At 45.7% G+C, this 14189-nt stretch overlaps 2 protein-coding genes across 7 annotated transcripts in view; one reads left to right on the forward strand and one right to left on the reverse strand.

Annotated features, from left to right (window-relative positions):
• The window catches only part of LCTL (lactase like), a 127063-nt gene extending 121314 nt beyond the window's left edge, over positions 1-5749 (forward strand). For all 6 annotated transcript variants that reach the window (XM_073618297.1, XM_073618299.1, XM_073618296.1 and 3 more), the window contains exon 15: positions 4739-5749. In XM_073618297.1, the coding sequence (XP_073474398.1) occupies positions 4739-4854 (116 nt within the window). In that variant the 3' untranslated portion in view covers positions 4855-5749. The remainder of the gene's footprint in view (positions 1-4738) is intronic.
• Positions 2791-14189, reverse strand: part of ZWILCH (zwilch kinetochore protein) — a 109433-nt gene continuing 98034 nt past the window's right edge. Inside the window, exon 19 of the mRNA XM_073618294.1 lies at positions 2791-4958. The gene's annotated coding sequence lies outside the window, so the exon portion shown is untranslated. The remainder of the gene's footprint in view (positions 4959-14189) is intronic.

Consider the following 14189-nt stretch of genomic DNA (forward strand, 5'->3'; position numbering starts at 1 on the left):
TAGCGAGACGCTTTTAATCCCCACTAGCAGCAGAGGAAAGTGTTAATAGCGCCCATTTTACGGCACTGCCGAATCGCTTTTGCAGGTGCTTCGGCAGTGCTGCCCATTCATTTCAATGGGCATGGACGGTGGAGAATGCGGTGTATAGGATGCTGCTTGCAGGACTTTTATCCTGTCCTGCAAGTGCACCGCCCCCGGTGTGAAAGCATTTTTCACACTGGGGGTGGCTTGAGAGGCGCTATTTTTAGCGCTAAAATGCCTGAAAAGCGCCCCAGTGTGAAAGGGGTCTTAGGGGCGGGTTAAAACACACACAAAACCCGCCCTTCAACACACCCACAACCCCACCCCGCAGAATCTGCCAATTATTCTCCCTCAGCACTTAGCAGATCGTCAGATACTGCCTCCGACGATCTGCGCATGCGCCGTGTTGACGTCAAGCCGGCTGATCAACCAGCTGAAGTGATGTGACGTTGCGTACTGCGCATATCCATCGGAGGCATTTTTAGACAGAGGGCATTTCTCGATAGAACACCGATTGACAGGCAGCTTGGAGGTGATATGCCGCCTGTTTTTTTTTTTTGTTTTTGTTTTAGGGGACATCCCACCATTCCAGAACCATGTGCATTAGACACTGCGGTCCAATTCATATGAATGGCGATGTTACCGCCTATCACAAGAGACATAAAAATTTGCAGCGGCAATGTATACAGGGACGTCTGTGGGCTAGAATAACTTGCTGGTGGGTGTAGGAGGTAAACATGTGAACCCAACACCCCCATTTTCATCAACCCATTTGCCACCCATGTGAACAAGGCCTGAAAGTATTGCTAAACAGTAAAGACAATTAGGTGTCAGATCTGTAATTGTCCTAATTTGATCTTAAATTCATTCATTCTTGAAATCAAAAGTGGGCTCAGGTACCTGTTTGTTTGTCCTAATAAAAAAATAAAAATAATGTTCCAGAAAAAGTGGGCTCAGGTTAATAGTAGGGAACATTTTATTTAGAGAATCCGAAAGTACTTGTGCATGGCAACCTGATTCTCCCCCATTATTCTTCTAATGGTGTATGGAAGAATGGATGGAGATGGATGGAGAGGATCCTATTAGTCTGCAGTCTCTTAAAGGAAGAGTTATTTAGCTGCCGTGGTGAATAAGGACAGCACTCCCCTTCAGATATTTTAATAATTAAAGAGATTTTATAGTCTATTTTATAAAAAAAACAAAAAAAAAAAAATGTATACTTTCCGCCTTTGTGCAGTTGGTATTGCACAGAGCAGCCCGGATCCTCCTCTTCTTAGGTCCCTCTCTCTATCACGTGCCCCCTCAGCCAGCAGCTTCCTACGGGGGCACCCGAGCCGAGTCAGAGCTCCGTGTAAGCCATTCAGACATGGAGCCCTGACCTGGCCCCGCCCCCTTTCTCCGACAGCCGCGGGAGCCAATGGCGCCGCTGCTGTGTCTCAGCCAATCAAGAGATTCATTCTGAGATTGTTTAGAAAGGATTGCAGTCTGCCATGGAGGGACCTTTATGTGGGAAACTATTAATATACATAATAAATATAGGAAAAGGCGCTGCTTCAACTAGTAATGCCCCCATATTGTGATGTTGTGGACCTCTGCCAGCCAGCCATGGGATTGTGCAGGATTTCATTTCTTGATCAATTTTCACGTTGCCTACCCTTTCTTTTCTGTTTTCTTCTTGAAAAAAAAAAAATCAGAAGAACAGAGGAATACGGCTGCAAATATTCTGCGGCTAATTCATGGTAAGATGTGCTTTCAGAAAGAAATTACATATAAATGTAGTGATAAAAACTATATATACTAAAGCGCTGGTATGGATATCCAAAAAAACAAAAAATTATGTATATGAAAAAAAAAATAGTAGATGAATAAATGAATCAAGCCGCAACTAGTTAAATATAGTGCTCTGACACCATGTGACAATAAATAAAGTGAACAACAGTGCGCTATACTCAACCTACTATTTGTGATGCAATAATAGTGGTATATAAATATATATGTTTTAAAATGCTTCAGTTCTTCGTGACAAAAAATATTACAATAAATATAGTGATAAAATAAAAAGGTTATTATTATATTATTTGTAGAACATTAAGAAGGTTGTAGCGAGTGTCTCCTCACTCCGCATCTAGTATGCACAAGCACCGTAGATGTCGTCACTAGGCTCCTCCCGACGCGTTGCGTCACATGTCACGTGACTTTCTCAACACATCGGGATACCACTATTATTGCATCACAAATAGTAGGTTGAGTCTAGCGCACTGTTGCTCACTTTATATAAATGTAGTGACATAATAATCTCACCAAAATAGCTTCTTATTTGCAGCTTTTCTACCCGGATCAAGGCAGCCGGTTATTTATAAATGTAAGTTTAAAGAAAATCTGCTACAGTCACGGTTTGTTTTATCCCTCTTCCCCTTACAGAAGGACTCTTTAAAAGCAGGATCCGATACAGAAGTTTAATTTAAAAGAGGGATACTATTTTACTAACCCCCTTATATCCAAAGACATATTTATCGCCTTTCTTTGCAATGTGAAAGCAGCTTGTTTACAGTCAATCACCTGGCACTAGAAAAACGAGTGTGCTCACCGATCCACTACATCATGGTATAGTGTACACAGAGCGGGGGAGGGCAAGCTGGTAATACATCATGAAAGATGGCCTCTTCTTTTTGGTTTAGATCTCCTCTGCTATGATATCAAGAAATGGCCGCACACTCTTAAAGCGGAACTTCAGTCATTTTTTTTTTTTTTAACTTTCCATCTATAAAATCTTCTACCCTTGTTGTTGTTTTAACTTTGGATAGTAAAACATTTTTTTTTCTGCCAGTAAATCCCTTATACAGCCCACTTCCTGTTTCTTGTCTGGTAAAAAGGCTAGGCTTATGACATCATGCACAGCTCTCTCTCACTCTCCTGAGAGTTTGCCAGGGAGGGGGGATGAGTCATAAGAGGGCCAATGAGAGCTGCAGGGCTGGGGGTGTGCCTCTGTGTAAATCCAGGAAGTGAACAGGCAGCAGCTTTAGCTGCCCACGGTTAAAATGGCTGCAGCCAGACTCAGTGGAGGGAGATTTCTGCAGCATATTTGGCAAGTACAGAATCACAGTATATATAAAATAATATGCAAAGTGGTTGGAAGGAAGCTTCAGAATGGCAAAGATGTTTTTATTACAAAATATGTGAGCAGACTGCAGTTCCTCTTTAAGCTAATAGGTGGCCATTTGTAATAGTTATATGGTGTGCCTGTGCTCACTGCTCCATTACATCATGACACAGTGTACAAAGAACAGGAGAGGAGAAGCTACTATTACATCATAAAAGATGGACTATTCTTTCTGGTTCAGATCTGCTCTGCTATAAGATCAAGGAACGGCTGCACACTAATGGGCCGATCAACTTGGGTACATCCAGCCTGCCGGATTTTACAAATGCGAATATCGCTAACAGCGGTTATAGCCACAAGCAATAATCATGGTCTTCTCCCGCCTAATCGGCAGGAGGAATTCCCCTGTCAACACTGTGCGTTGATGGGGGAATAGAGCAAATTTCTTTCCTGCAACCCATGGTTGCAGAAAAGAAATTTGCACTGTGTATGGGTTTGCTTAAGTTTAGAACTAAGCAAGACATAGATTAAGCAACTTTCTTTCCTTCCCATGTGTGGAAGGAAAAGAAAATTGCTCAATTGCCCCATCAACACAGACAGATCACCTTTACTAAAACGTTGTAATATATGGACAAACCTAAACAATACATTTGATTAATTGCAAATCAGGAAGGCCCTCACACTACATTAGTTGGTTGTAGATCTAAAGGAGATTTCACTTAGATTGTATATAGAGCAGTGATGGAGAACCTTGGCACCCCCAGATGTTTTGGAACTACATTTCCCATGATGCTCAACTACATGGCAGAGTGCTTGAGCATCATGGGAAATGTAGTTCCAAAACATCTGGGGGTGCCAAGGTTCACCTTCACTGGTATAGAGTATGGTTTGTCTAATACCTTAAGCAGCCCATAGATTATGCCATTTTTTTTTCCTTCCACCTTGGGTCAGTGTTGATGGGGGAATCCCTCCTGCAGCACTATTGTGTTCTGCTGAAGGGGAGGCCTTCCCTACTGGCAGAAAACAATTATCACTGCTGGTGGTTATAGCCGCCTGTAGTGATCGCAAAAAAATAAAAAATCTGACAGGCTGGTTTTACTGGTTGTCGATTCTTGCGGCTGGGAGAACGGTTGTATGTGACTAGTGGTGGCCACTCAGTTTGTAATGACAGACAGAGAGGCCGTCACGTATTGCATGTATCCACACACCCAGAGATTACGGGCAGATAGATGAGCAACCCTGGATGAAGACAGATGCGTCTAGGAGATCAGTCCCTGACTGCAGGTAATCATCGGGTGTGCGGATGCATGCAAATAGCGACAGGTCGTCTCAGCCTGTCATTAGTTTGTGACCCATCATCCCAGCTGCAGGAATCTGACATATGAATATCGCCTGTGTCGGCGAGGGTTGCTTTTTGCTGCTTTACATTCTTCGCGTTAAAAGTTAAAAAAAAAATGAATAGAGTTGGGCAGCTTTCTGATTTCACCGGATGAAAACACTATTTAGTGGTCATATACAGTGAGTGCCAGCAATAATTTCATATAATGTATACTTTATATAGTGTATATTAAACACACACGTCTATGTTAATACAAGTATTTCTCTACAAATCCCTAGACCCGCTGACCAGCCACATGGAGATGGTGACGGAGATCGTGGTACCGACAGTGTGTACATTGTGCATTCTAATCAGCGCTGTGCTCCTGATGATTCTTCTACGAAGACAGAGCTAGGACAGATATATACAATGGAATACGGACAAGATCACGGACAGTACCGCCATCTCTGCCCAGCACAGACTTTCTGAAGAATTGTGACCCCCTTCTCTTCTGTTTCCCTGATGAAAAAAAAAATGCAGTGTTAAGAGTTCCACATCATAGAGTGTACAGCGTTACCCTCCACATCATAGAGTGTACAGCGTTATAGAGTGTACAGCATTATCCTCCACATCATAGAGTGTACAGCGTTACCCTCCACATCATAGAGTGTACAGCATTATAGAGTGTACAGCATTATCCTCCACATCATAGAGTGTACAGCGTTACCCTCCACATCATAGAGTGTACGGCGTTACCCTCCACATCATAGAGTGTACAGCGTTATAGAGTGTACAGCGTTATCCTCCACATCATAGAGTGTACAGCATTACCCTCCACATCATAGAGTGTACAGCGTTACCCTCCACATCATACAGTGTACAGCGTTACCCTCCACATCATACAGTGTACAGCGTTACCCTCCACATCATAGAGTGTACAGCGTTATAGAGTGTACAGCATTATCCTCCACATCATAGAGTGTACAGCGTTATAGAGTGTACAGCATTATCCTCCACATCATAGAGTGTACAGCGTTACCCACCACATCATAGAGTGTACAGCGTTACCCACCATATCATAGAGTGTACAGCGTTACCCTCCACATCATACAGTGTACAGCGTTACCCTCCACATCATAGAGTGTACAGCATTATCCTCCACATCATAGAGTGTACAGCGTTACCCTCCACATCATAGAGTGTACAGCGTTACCCTCCACATCATAGAGTGTACAGCATTATAGAGTGTACAGCATTACCCTCCACATCATAGAGTGTACAGCGTTACCCTCCACATCATAGAGTGTACAGCATTATAGAGTGTACAGCATTACCCTCCACATCATAGAGTGTACAGCGTTACCCTCCACATCATAGAGTGTACGGCGTTATAGAGTGTACAGCATTACCCACCACATCATAGAGTGTACAGCGTTACCCACCACATCATAGAGTGTACAGCGTTACCCTCCACATCATAGAGTGTACAGCGTTACCCTCCACATCATAGAGTGTACAGCATTATAGAGTGTACAGCATTACCCTCCACATCATAGAGTGTACAGCGTTACCCTCCACATCATAGAGTGTACAGCATTATAGAGTGTACAGCATTACCCTCCACATCATAGAGTGTACAGCGTTACCCTCCACATCATAGAGTGTACAGCATTATAGAGTGTACAGCATTACCCTCCACATCATAGAGTGTACAGCGTTACCCTCCACATCATAGAGTGTACAGCATTATAGAGTGTACAGCATTACCCTCCACATCATAGAGTGTACAGCGTTACCCACCACATCATAGAGTGTACAGCGTTACCCTCCACATCATAGAGTGGAGGGTAATGCTGTACACTCTATGATGTCACATCACATCACCCCCCATCAAATCATTCCCCGCATCTATTACCTTTTGTACCACCACCCCCTCCCTTTAGAATGTAAGCTCTATGAGCCGGGCCCTCCTGTCCCTTCTGTATTGAACTGTCATTGTGTTGTCCCCCCTCTATATTGCAAAGCGCTGCGTAAACTGTTGGCGCTATATAAATCGTGTATAATAATAATAATAGTGTGTATAGAAGAGAACTGTAGGTAAATAAAAACCTGGTTAGTGAGCTTTTATTTTAAAACAGAAACAAGTGAGTAACATTGATTGGTATATTCCGGTGTCTTGAAAAAGTATTCATTCAATTTTCCACATTTTGTCATGTTACACCCAAAAAACGTAAATTTATTTTATTGGGATTTGATGTGATAGACCAACACAAAGTGACACATAATTGTGAAGTGGAAGGAAAATGATAAATGGTTTTCAAATTTTTACAAATAAATCTGTGAAAAGTGTGTGTGTGTGTGTGTGTGTGGGGGGGGGCATTTGTATGGCGCCCCCCTGAGTAAATACTTTGTAGAACCACCTTATCTTACAATTACAGTCTTTTTGGGGATGTCTCTACCAGCTTTGCACATCTAGAGAGGGACATTTTTTGCCCATTCTTCTTCTACAAAAATAGGATTTTTTATAACAGCTTACCTATAAAATCCTTTTCTTTCGATGGCCATCACGGGACACAGAGACACAGTAATAACTGATGGGTTATGTAGGTACCTTTAGGTATTGGACACTGGTCACACCCTAATCAGGAAGTTCAACCCCCTATATAATCCCTCCCTTTCCAGGGATACCTCAGTTTTGTAGCAAAGCAATATAAGTGTATTAGAAGAGGGGCGGGACCTCTGTGTCCCGTGATGTCCATCGAAAGAAAAGGATTTTACAGGTAAGCTGTTATAAAAAATCCTATTTTCTTTCTCGAACATCACGGGACACAGAGCCTCAGTAATTACTGATGGGATGTCCCAGAGCAATGCTTTCTGAGGGGGGGGGGGGAACCACAACCAAGTAGGGTGCAATCAGACCTGAGGACCCTGTATCGCTGTCTGCAGCACACTACGCCCAAAGGCGATATCCTCATGCCTTCTCACATCCACCTGATAGAATCTGGTGAATTTATGGACTGAAGACCAGGTTGCGGCCTTGCAGATCTGAGCCATAGAGGCCTGGTGATGCACTGTCCAAGAAGCACCAATAGCCCTTGTGGAATGTGCCCTGATCTGAAACGGAGGAATCTTCTGTTTCAAACCATAAGCCTGAATGATCAATTGTCTAATCCATTTAAAAATGGTAGCTTTTGACGCTGCCTGTCCTTTACTGGGACCCTCTGGCAGCACAAACAAAACATCCGTTTTGCGAATCTGGGCAGTCACTTCCAAATAAGCTTTGACTGCTCTTACTACATCCAAAGAATGTAGTGATCTTTCTTCCCGGAGAACAGGGATCTGGAAAAAAGGAAGGCAGAACAATATCTTGGTTTAAATGAAAATCTGAAACCACCTTCGGTAAAAAACTAGGATGAGGGCGTAGTACCACTCTATCCTTGTGTACAATCAAGTAAGGCTCTTTACAGGAAAGAGCTGCTAACTCTGATACTCTTCTAGCAGAAGAGATGGCTACCAGAAAAATTAGTTTCCTTGTCAGCAAGATCAAAGGAATCTGACTTATTAGTTCAAAAGGCTGTTTCTGTAACACAGACAGAACACCAAGTTCAAGTACCAGGGGTTTAGGGGCGCCTTAACCGGAGGATTAATACACGTCACCCCCTGCATAAAGTTTCGGACCAAAGAATGCAAAGCAAGTGGCCGTTGAAATAATACTGATAAGGCCGAGACCTGGCCCCTGATGGTACTCAAGGCCAGCTTCATCTCTAATCCCATCTGTAGAAAATCAAGGATTCTACCTATGACATATTTTCTGGGATGCCAACCCCTGGATTCACACCAGGATACATAAGCTTTCCAGACTCTATGATAAATCATCCTGGAAGCTGGCTTCCTTGCATTGATCAAGGTAGATATCACAGGACCTGAAAGCCCACGACTCTTCAGAACGTGGGTCTCAATAGCCAAACCGTCAAATTTAGTGTTTGTAAAGCAGGATGGAACACTGGACCCTGAGCTAACAGGTCTGGGCGTACCGGTAGTGTCCACGGGGGAACCCACCGTCATCCCTACTATTTCCGCATACAACGTCCTTCTGGGCCAAGCAGGGGCCACCAGAAGTACCGACTTCCTTTCCTGCCCGATCCTGCGAAGGAGTCGTGGCAGTAGCAAAATAGGAGGGAATGCATAACTCAGTGAAAACCGATGCCACGGAATCACTAACGCATCCGTCCCGCATGCAAGGGGATCTTTTGTCCTTGCCACAAATCTGTCTATCTTTTTGTTGAATCGGGATGCAAAGAGATCTACATCTGGAACCCCCCATCTTTGGCATATGGCCCAAAAGACATCGGGATGCAGAGACCATTCCCCCGGAAGTAACTGCTGGCAACTTAAATAGTCCGCCTGCCAGTTCTCTATCCCCGGAATGAAAACTGCCGATATGCATGGCACATGCATCTCTGCCCAGACTAAGATCTGGTTCACCTATTTTTGAGCAGCTCGGCCCCTGGTGCCTCCCTGATGATTGACACAAGCCACTGCTGTGGCATTGTCGGACTGGATCCTGACCGGCCAACCCTGTAGCCTGATAGTCCAGGCCTTTAGGGCTAGATATACTGCCCGGATCTCCAGAATGTTGATGGGTAAGGTCCTCTCGGTCTTGGACCATACCCCCTGAACCGCAGACTGTTCCAGAACTGCTCCCCAACCCGACAGACTGGCATCTGTTGTTACCACCGTCCAGGTAACCGGCAGAAAGGATTTCCCCTTCTGCAGGCTTTTGGGTATGAGCCACCAATTGAGTCTCTGACGCACCGCATGCGACAGGTGCATCGGAAAGCCTAATGCCTGAACCTTCTTGTTCCAGGCCGACAGAATACTGTGTTGCAGCATTCTTGAATGGAACTGAGCATAGAGAACTGCTTCGAATGAAGACACCATCTTCCCTAGTAGCCTCATACAAAGGCGGACTGAGGGACCCTTCTTGGTCCTGACTGCCAGAATCAGCTCCCTTAAGGCAGTGATCTTTGCCTGAGGTAGAAATACTTTCTCCTGGCTTGTATCTATGATCAGACCCAAATACTCCAGTCTTCTTACTGGTTTTAGGAAAGATTTTTCTAGGTTGAGGATCCAACCTAGGTGTTCCAGATACTTGACTGTGGTCCTCAAGTTCCCGTTCAAGGAGGCTACCGACCGGTCTATCAGGAGCAGGTCGTCTAGGTATGCTATGACAGCTATACCCTGAGCCCTTAATCTGGCCAGAGGAGGGGCCAAGACCTTTGTGAACACCCAAGGTGCAGTGGCTATCCCAAAAGGCAGAGCCACAAACTGGAAATGGCGCCCTCCTATCTCGAAGCGCAGAAACTTCTGATGAGCAGAAAAAATGGGCACATGCAGATATGCATCTCTGATGTCTATCGATGCCAGAAATTCTCCTCCCTGCAGGGTGGAGACTACTGTCCGAATTGATTCCATGCGGAAGGATTGAATCCTTAGGAATCGGTTCAGATCCCTTAAATCCAGAATGGGTCCGACATCCCCATTTGGTTTTTGGACCGTAAAAAGGGTTGGAATAGAAGCCCAATCCTTGATCCTTCGCGGGAACCACCATAATGACCTCCTGCGATAAAAGTCGATCTAACGCTAGAAGGAGCGACTGCTTCTTCTCTGGGTCTCTGGGGACACTTGACCTGAGGAAACGAGGAGAGGGAAATTCCTGAAACTCCAGCTTGTACCCTAAGGTTACCGTGGAGATTACCCATTTGTCCTGGAAATCCTCCTGCCAGAGCCCTGAGAACTGTCGCAGTCTTCCCCCCACTCGAGTGAGCGGGGGCACCCCTTCATGCAGAGGTCTTAGTGTTTTGCCTAGTAGGCTTCTTCCCCCAGGACTTCTTTTGTCCCTGGGGTTGACTCTTGTCTCTGGACCCAGAGGGAGGAGGCCGTCGAGACTGCCTGGAGGCTGAAGCCCCTGGCGCTGGGGAAAGAGTCCGTTTGAAAGAGGGACGCTTAGGCCCCTTTCACACTTATACGACTTGTCCCACGATTTTGTACTGCAAAATCGTATGACAAGTCATTCTCCATGATTTTCAATGACTACCATTCATATTGGCACGACTTTAAGTCATGCCGACTTGAAAGTAGTCCCTGCACTACTTTGGTCCAACTTCTATGTGAGTTGTACTCCATAGACCTCAATGTTAAACCCTGAAGTAGCATGCAAATCGTGCCTGAATAATATAGACATGACTTCATTACGACTTTGTAAGCACAAGCCTGGCTCGCTGATCGGGAAAGGAAAACTTTTTTTTTCCTTTTCGCGATGAGCGACAGGCAGTGCTGACAGCTGTCTGGTATGAATCCTGAGGGGAAACGCCGCGCCAAGCATGCCCAGGGACTGTGACGGCATAAGAGGGCGGGGTCACCGACCTATATAAGTCCTTTGCGGAGCGTTCAGAGACCATTGCAGCTGGAGAGAGCGTTGTGTCAACATCTCTGGAAGAGGAGAGGGAAGAAGACGATCCAGAAGTCCGGACCACCGCTGGCAAAAGAGCGGCAGAAGATAGCAGTGGAGTCGGCAGAAGATGCGGACACCGGGAGAAGACGCCGGAGAGACCACCGAAGTCGTAAGAGGACCCCCCGAAGTCGGAAGAAGACCCCCGAAGTCAGAAGAGGACCCCCGAAGTCGGAAGAGGACCCCCGAAGTCGGAAGAGGACCCCCGAAGTCGGAAGAAGACCCCAGAGCTGCCTAATAAATTACTTTAAAAACCTGTGTACTGTGTTTTTTATTGACACTTTTTTGCCTAGGTGAATGGGCAGGGGTACCATGTACCCCATACTCATTCACATAGGGTGGGGGCCGGGATCTGGGGGCCCCCTTATTAAAGGGGGCTGCCGGATTCCGATAAGCCCACCGCCCGCAGACCCCGACAACCAACGGCCAGGGTTGTCAGGAAGAGGCCCTTGTCCTCATCAACATGGGGGACAAGGTGCTTTGGGGTGGGGGGGCCACAGGGCGCCCCCCATGCCCCAAAGCACCCACCCCCCATGTTGAGGGCATGCGGCCTGGTACGGTCCAGGAGGGGGGGGGGCGCTCGCTCGTCCCCACCCCCATTCCTGACCGGCCGGGCTGCGTGCTCGGATAAGGGTCTGGTATGGATTTTGGGGGGACCCCCACACCGATTTTTCGGCGTATGGGGTTCCCCTTACAATCCATACCAGACCTAAGGGCCTGGTATGCCCCTGGGGGGGAACCCACGCCAGTTTTTTTATTTAAAACTTGGCGTGGAGTTCCCCCTTATGTTTCATACCAACTACTGTATGTCTTCATTTGTTAATGCCAAAAATGTGGCAAAGTCGTACAAAGTAGTACTGCTCCCAAATCGCGGTAAAATCGCGGCCGCGAAATCGCGGTAAAATCGGTATAAGTGTGAAAGGGGCCTTACTCTTCTTCTTGACAGGTAAGAGAGTGCTTTTCCCACAAGAGATTCTCTTGATATAGTTATCCAAATCCTCTCCAAACAACCTTTCACCACGAAATGGAAACCCAGCCAGCAACTTCTTACATGGTGCTTCGGCTGACCAATTTTTCAACCATAGGATTCTACGTATATACACTAACCCCAGCGACAGACGAGAGGTTTGCATGATAGAATCTCTGATGGCGTCAACCACATAACATAAGGCCGCTGGAAGGTTAGCAAACCCCTGGGCCTGCTGTTCAGGTAAAACTTTGATAACCTGCTTAACATGGTCTCTTAAGTATTGACAGACTCCAATCGCTGCTACTGCAGGTTGGGCCACTGAACCTGCCAAGGAGAAAACATCCTTCTATAGGGATTCCATCTTCTTATCCACAGGATCCCTGAGCATTGTCTACAGGACAAGTCAGACTATTATTTACGGAGGAAATGGCGGCATCGATGGCCGGTATCCCCCACATTTTAATAAACTTTTCTTCCATAGGATAAAGTGTTGAAAACTTTTTCGGCGGAAAAAAATGTTTATCTGGGTGATCCCACTCAGCATAAAGGAGCTTTTCAAGTAAATTATGAACAGGAAAAGCATGTGTTGTTTGAGGAGGTTTCAGTGACCCTAACGAAGAAGAGGGTTCTTTAACTGATTCAGATACGGGCAACTTAAATGTGGAGCGGACCAATCCAGTAAGGATCTGCACTAAGACCTTCTCCTCCTGAGAAGTCGCAGAGGGTCCCTCTCCACCTGATTCCTCCGAAGAGGAATCATCCGTCCCATCCCGATCCTCTGAAAGGGATTCCTCTCCTTTATCCCAGAGCTCCTCTGCCTGAGGGTCTTGGGGAACAGAAGAAGGCCTAGTGCGTTTTCTTCCACCGAGTGAAGATGTAATCACGGCTATTAATCTTTCCTCTAATCCATTGATGGTTGAGGAAAAAACCTCCTGTGTAATGTATACAGAGGCTGAAGTGCCAGAAGCTTGTGTGTAGCCCCTGACCCCAACGGCTCTCCCTGGCTAGCCGTCCCTGGCCCCTCGGGGGGGGGGGAGGATGCTGCAGACAAGGGGTCCTCAGAACCCGAACGAGATCCTCTAGAGTCTCTGGTTCTTGGGGTGTTTAAACCTCTTCTACCCATAGTGCAAAGCAACAAGGTGGAGGTATCATAAATGAACACTGACTGCTGAGCGATGTAGTCTGGGTAAAAGCCTTGCTACCCAATGCCCAGTCTGGTGTTACCTTAGTAAATGCTGCCTAGGAGAATGCCTGTGTCCCACCTTACATGCGACCGTCAGCTCTGTGTCCCTCCAAAAGGCTTAGTGCACCTGTAATCAGTGCCTTTAATAGCCTGCAGCCGGCCCTGTGGGCGTCTGAGCACGCTGTGCTGACGAAGTGCATAAACCAAAATGCAAATATATATACAAATATATTAAAGTGCATACAACGTATAACGTACAACTTTTTATACGTTGTATGCACTTTAATATATTTGTATATAGATTTGCATTTTGGTTTAGGCACTTTACTGGGTATTTTACTATATTTGCTATCCTCATATACTAATTGATGGATTAGTGGTGCTGTATTATTAGCACTTTACCCGTATTAGGATATGTAACACAATAGGCAAGGCATCCTTTCTGCCATCCAGTAGATTTATTATTTTGTGTTTTTATATATATATATATATATATATATATATATATATATATATATATATATATATATATATATATATTTTTTTTTTTTATTGGTTTATTAATTGACACTATACACTTTAGCGCAGCGTAATTTTTCTACATTGGTTTGAGTACACGGTTTATGAGACGTGGTCTACGCATGCAGCTAGGTGGGTTTTTTAATTTTTTAGGCCTAAGATCAGTGTGGCTCGCAGGATTTTCCCTTTGCTTATCATCTGAGGCTGTTCACTTCACTGGGTATATGTGAAGGTTTACATCCACTTTAAAACAAATAGTGGACAGGAGAGAGAAAACTGAGCGGCAGAGGATCAGCAGAGCTGGGGGACTGGAGAAGGAGAAACTATGTCACAAGTGGTGTGCAGTGTGGGAGCAATATAGCTGAAGTTGAGCAGGGACCAGAGAGAGAGGAGGATCAGCAAACCGGGGGATCAGCAGAGCTGGGGGTTACTTCTGAGTGTCTGAGTGGGGGGGGGTCAGCAGAGCTGGGGGTTACTACTGAGCGGGGGATCAGCAGAGCTGGGGGTTACTACTGAGCGGAGAATCAGCAGAGCTAGGGGTTACTACTGAGCGGGGGGAGGGGATCA

Source organism: Aquarana catesbeiana, linkage group LG03 (genome assembly GCF_042186555.1).
Source record: "Aquarana catesbeiana isolate 2022-GZ linkage group LG03, ASM4218655v1, whole genome shotgun sequence".
NCBI lineage: Eukaryota > Metazoa > Chordata > Amphibia > Anura > Ranidae > Aquarana > Aquarana catesbeiana.